At 48.3% G+C, this 6,000-nt stretch overlaps 1 protein-coding gene across 4 annotated transcripts in view; it reads right to left on the reverse strand.

Annotated features, from left to right (window-relative positions):
* Nucleotides 1-1,201, reverse strand: part of CUX2 (cut like homeobox 2) — a 214,263-nt gene extending 213,062 nt beyond the window's left edge. For 3 of the 4 annotated variants that reach the window (XM_080650336.1, XM_080650335.1, XM_080650334.1), the window contains exon 1: nucleotides 1,064-1,201. In XM_080650336.1, the coding sequence (XP_080506462.1) occupies nucleotides 1,064-1,126 (63 nt within the window). In that variant the 5' untranslated portion in view covers nucleotides 1,127-1,201. Of the gene's footprint in view, nucleotides 1-372; nucleotides 510-1,063 lie in introns of those variants that run through there. The other variant, XM_080650337.1, reaches the window with a different exon arrangement.
* Between the last annotated feature and the right edge of the window lie 4,799 nt (nucleotides 1,202-6,000).

A 6,000-nucleotide genomic window follows, 5' to 3' on the forward strand; every position in this document is an offset into this window, starting at 1 on the left:
CACCGCCAGCCTCACCTCCTAAGAGGGTCGGGCAGCAGAGAACACTCCCAAATCTGGGGGAGACTCCCAGGAAGAGGTGGAGAAGGGATAAAGTGCTGGGGTTTGGGAGGGAGTCACTAGGGAAGGAGGGGGGAGGAGAAAGAGAGGATAAAAGTGAGGAGGAAAAACAGGAGGCAGAAGACAGCTAGGGCATCTCCCATTTAAAAGTTCCCAAGGGCCCGAGAGGCGGGAGTCACCTGCTCTGCGGCGCTCCAGGCTCTCCACGGCCCCCAAGGCACGAGCGCAAACTTGAGCGCGCCCCGGGCCCATCTCCACCGCCCGTCCCCATGTAGACTTGGCAAGGGGGGATAAAGGCAAGAAGCAAAGACGAACCCCGAGAACCCGGCCCGAGTAGAGAGATCTGCCGAGGCAGGCGGCCAGTCCTGCGATTGTGGCTGGGGCAGCAGCAGCGGCCCCCCGGTGGCGGCGCGTCCAGACTGCGCAGCCAGGCGGCGGCGGTGGCGGAGGTGGCGACCGGCGGCGGGGCGCGGAGCCTCCTCCTCACCAACCCCGGCTGCCTCCTCCTCTCTCCGACTCCTCCCTGCCCACCAGCTCCCTCCCTCCTTCACCCCAACCCCAGCTCCAGCCCCAGCCGGGCGCCGACAGGCACGCGGCGCACTCCGCGGCCTCCCCCGGCGCCGCGAAGTTGGGAGGCGCGCAAAGTGCGGCGCAATGGGGGCTATCGGTGGTCTCGCCCGTAGCCCCCAGCCCGGGACCGAAGCCTTTGCTTTCCCCGTGCCTCTCTCGGCCGTTCGCCAGCCGGCTTGGTCCCCGGGCAGAGGGCTCACTAGCGCTTCTCCATGGTCGAAGCGGCTAATCGATGATTGAACCGAACAAAGAGCAGCGGCGAGATCAATTCCTAATACCTATCGATGGGCAGCGGGCAAGCGAGCCCAGGCGAGCCCCAGCAGCCGCCGCCCGCCGCCCCGGGGCGCCTTCCCGCCCTCCCAGAGACCTCCCCAATGCGCCCAGGGCGCGCCCGAGGGCTCCCCACGGCCGCGCGGCCGGCACTGCCCACACTAACCTGGAGTCGCCGTAGATCAAATCGCTTCCAATATTGAAACATCGATCCCACATTGGCGGCCATCTTGGGGGCTATTCGAGACGTACACACACAAGAGTTTGGCTTTTCTCAATGGCTGCACTCAATATCCGGGCTGGACTCCCCCCAGCCCCGGGGCCGCCGCTGGCCGCTCGGGCTCTGCGCGCCACCGCCCGGGACCCGCGACGCCCCCCGGCCTCTTGCCACCCGCTGCCCCTCGGCGCCGCCGCGCCGTCGTCGCCGCCGGGCCCGGGAGCTGTGCCCCCCCCCCCGACCCCCGGAGGGCGCGGGAGGAGCGCGCCTGGCGGGGAGCTCAGCGCCCGCCGTGGGGAGGCAGCCGAGGATGGGGTGGGAGGGGAGAGGTGGGGGGGAGGCAGCCTCTTCGAGAGGCGCCGGCGCCGCTGCTGCCCTGCCTGCAGCCGGCTCCCGGGCCCGCGAAGCGCTCGCTGCATCTCCCCCCAAGTCCGGGGTCGGTGTGCCGCGCGATTGCACTTGACTTTGGCTTTTTGCAAACTTATCAATACTGACGTAACGTGCTGATCAATGCAAAGGGAAGTTTGGGAGGGGGGCTGCGGGAGGCCAGCTCGCGGGGCGCCTACTCTCCTTCCAGCAACTGTCTACCCCCTACCCCCTACATTGCATACTCAAAAATAAAAAGTTAATAGTTTGCAATGCTTTTTTTTTTTTTTTCTTTTGCAGTCGGAGCACACACAACACGTGCCTCGGGCTGCCGTCGCTCCTCCGCTAGCTAAGCTACGGATCCGAAGGTAGCAGCCCGAAGATCGGACCGCGGAGACTCGGGGGCCGGCGGGCTAGCAGGAGCGGAGCAGCAGGCGGGTCGAAACTGCCCCGGGGGCGCCACTGAGTCATGGGAAATGTCACCACAGCCGCACGCAGTGTCCACGCCATTATATGCATAATTATGATTATTGGGGGACAGCTCCTTTGCCAAAGCTCAAGGTTCTTTATAAGGGGGGGACCGGAGGAGTCGCTCGGGTGATTTTTAATAGGGACTCCGGTTATTTGGAGGAGTCCAATTATAAGGCTCCTCACAACTTTAAAATGGCAGGCCCTTTTACTGTTATGATCATTAATGAAGGGGTTCTTCCACAACCTCTGGAACGCTTTTTCTCCAAGTGAGTTGGCTTTAATTGTTATGATCTTATTGTTATGAAGGGGCCCTAGCCCTGCTGTGAAGGCTCTGGATCCTTAAATAACTACAGAGGTTTCTGCTATTGTTATTACTACTCCGGGGTTCTTCACCTAGCTGGGACCCCAGGTCCTTGGCAGTATAGGGATCCTTATTATGATTGTCTTTTTGGGATAGGGTCTTGAACCCAGCTGGAGGGAGGTTCCCATTTTTTGCAGTTTCTCAGACAATAGGGTTGACCAGGTTTCTTCTTTTACATTTTCCTTTTTCCCCTGTACAAGCCAGAGGTCCCCCACCCAAGAACTCACACTCCCAACCTCCTCCATCACCAACCCAACTTATCCCTCCCTACACACAACCTGGGGACACTCCCTGCCTTTCTGGCATGTTACCCTGCCAAATCCCACCCTACTCACCTCTCCACCCAAAAAAAGGGGCATTTTCCCTTCTTTTTCTCTGGTCAAAAGATTTGCTTTTATAGACAGAGCAAATGGAAATTATATTCCCTTTTTATGAGCCAGCTTGGACTTCTGATATCACTCTTGGTCTGGGACAATAGATCAATACCGAGGGTTATAAAAAAGATAAAGTTTAGAAGAGTTGTAAAGGAGAGAGAGTAGTGATGGATATTTTTGATGATTTTCCAATATTGTATCTTGGAGCACGTGCTTCAAGGCAATTAAAGTTTTTAATGTAATGTAAATAATTGTTTAATAAATACTTCAGAAGAAAGTGTGATATTTCTGAGCAATCACTGGAGCTGTTTAAAAGATGTAATGTGATTTAAACAAGGATACAGTATTTCTGTTACCATCCCCATACATTTTCCATGAGGTGTGGGTAAATATATTAATGCACAAGTTGAAAGACTGGTAAGACTAAAAGTACAGTGTTCTATAAGATGTAATGAATTAGGCCTAGTTAGCAATTCTGAGTGGCCTGTTTCCTTGACAGATTAAATTGCACGTAACGTGTGGTTTATCTCAGCTCTTGATAACTTCACGTTTAAATTACAGCTCCCATTCTGCAAAATGAATTTAGGGAAATTTCATAACTCTCACATGGCAATTTTTTTAATGGCTACATTTTCTTCTGAGCATCTGTAAAGCTTGCAGCTTCCTTGTCTTTGAGTCTGTTTTTTTTAAAGATCTGTAATAGGAAATTTGAAGTGAATGTGAAACCCTTCAAAGCAATTTTTAACAAACCTAGGTTCTGATGAAAGATTATTTTTAATTTTGTCTGACTTTGAAGTCATGGAACAAACTGACATCACGTACCTCCTGATATGATGTACCGAGGAGGACACAATATCACTTCTATAGTATTTCCTACCAAAAGTGCATAATCTGAATCTAATTGTGAAGAAATACCAGACAAACCCAAACGGAGGGGAAATTCTATAAAATAAACAGCCTGTCCTCTTTAAAAATGTCACTGTCACATGAAACAGAGACTTAGGAACTATTCCAGATTAAAGGAAGCAAAACAGACTTGACAAGTGATTAAAACGTATGATCCGGGATTTTCTTTTATTATAAAGTGCATTAATTGGAGCCAATGGCACACTTAGACTAAAGTCAATAGATTAGATAATAGTATTGTATCAATTTCCTGGTTTTGATCATTGTATTGTGGTTATATAACAAAATATCCTAGTTTTTAGATAACCCAATGAAGTACTTAGGGGCAAAGGGACAGGTATCATGTCTACAACCAACTCTCAAACAATTCAGACAAGAAATAATATGCATTTTTCTATTGTATTTACATAGAATGATATAGCAAATATTGCAAAATATTAATATTTGAGGACTCTAGATGAAGCGTATACAAAAATTCTTTGTACTTGCAACAGTTCTTGGAATATCAAGTTATGTAAAAAAAAAAAAGTTAAAAGAAAAATACAGTATGTCTGACTTTGTTTGTTAGGGACTATTGGGCTCCTGAATAAAAATTCTGCATGGAACTTTTCTACTTCTTGACTGACATAGGCTATACCTTTGACCGAGCAGGAAATTGCCACAGCAAACATGCTTACCGAGAAGCAGTGAGAAAATCCAATAATTCAGATTGTTTTTAGTCTGTGATATTTTTAAATGACTTCATGCAGTGGGTCTCTGAAGAATTCCGACAATTTTAATGGTAGAACTTGCAGTCCCACTGAGGAATGAGTTGCTACATAAATACTGAATGATCGTGTCTTTCTGTCTGGGCTAAAACGTATTAGCTTTGCTTAGTGGCTTATTGCTTTATTCACAAAATAAATTTAAGCCACCTCTCCCCACCATATTCCAAGAGCATCATGAGCCTGTGCCTTATTCGATGTGGGGGCTTATATTCCAAAGGCATCTGTTACCATCTCAGGCTCAGCAATAATGAATTCAGCAGTTAAGTATTTACCTCCTAAATAGAGTTAACTGGGGAAATGATATTATTATGGGTAGTCCTTAATGAAAGATGGTAAGCCAGGAAATTCATGCTTTTTCAGCAATCAACCAACCTTGGATTTGGGAACTAAAGCACTAAAATATTAAACATTTTGTGAAAAGCTGTTTTTCATGTTCTTAACACTCCTTGCCACAAATACACATACATACATAGATATGCAAAAACTTAAGTGGGTTCCTGGTTGATTCTGGATTCAGAGAAACTCATGTGTCAAGGTGAGTATTAAAAAATTACAATAAAAAAAATTAACCCTCCCCACCACACCAAGAGGAAGCAGAGGGCAACTTGGGCAGCCTATCCTGAAAGCAGAAGCAGACAGAGAACCAGATCCTTTAGGAAATTCATAAACTGTGCAAGAATCCCAAGGAAGATAATGGCAGGTCCTTAGCCACAAACATAATGATATGCAAAATCCCCAGCATCAAAGCTGAAACAAAAGAAAATGTCCTTCCATAGTTCTGCATTGCCCACCACAGCTGCCAGACAGGGAAAAAGACTAGACTCCAAATTTATCAGTAAGTATTAAATAGCCCTAGGAGAAGGGTAAGGAATGTGGGAGTGTCTGGCTAACACCTGCAGGGGTGTGCTCCCAGGGGCTGGCCCATGGTTAGGCCTCAGATCCATAGGCTGGAGTAACTGGTTACAAGGAACAAGCCAGGAGTTCCTTATGTGCAAAACACCTGACACAATGCTACCAACCACTACCATTATTAAACACGTACTGGCTGCTAGATGCTTTATAAATAGATTATTAGCTTAATATAGTAGTTAGGAGAATGATTATGGAGTCAGACTGTTTAGATGTGAATTCTAGCTCTGCCACTTATAAGGCCTGTGACCTTGCACAAGTTTCTGGTGGTGGTGGTGGTGGTGGTGGTGGTGGTGGTGGTGGTGTGTGTGTGTGTTTTACCTCTATACCTTATTTTCCTCATATGTACAATGGTGATAATAATTGCACAAGGTGATGAGATTTAAATGAGTTAATCTATGTAAAGTTCTATGTAAATGTGCTGTATCTAGTAGCTATCATTATTATTGGCCTGGACAGGACAGGGATATGCAGTCCCATAATACCAATGGAAAGACTGAGGCCTTAAGAGAGGAAGTTGCTGACTCATGGTCACATGGCTGTGAAGGAGCAGAACTTGACTAAAACCTAGGTTCACTCACATCAAGAATTGGGCTCTTTGCACTCGAGCCTGCCGTGTCTCTAATGGGGAGGAAGAATGCGTGGAAAAGCGGATGCCTAGAAAGCAAGGGCTACAGCCTTAACCATGTGCCAACACTCAAAGACCAAGCTCACTGAAGAGGAACAACACAA

This window comes from Plecotus auritus (genome assembly GCF_963455305.1).
Source record: "Plecotus auritus genome assembly, chromosome: 13".
Lineage (NCBI taxonomy): Eukaryota > Metazoa > Chordata > Mammalia > Chiroptera > Vespertilionidae > Plecotus > Plecotus auritus.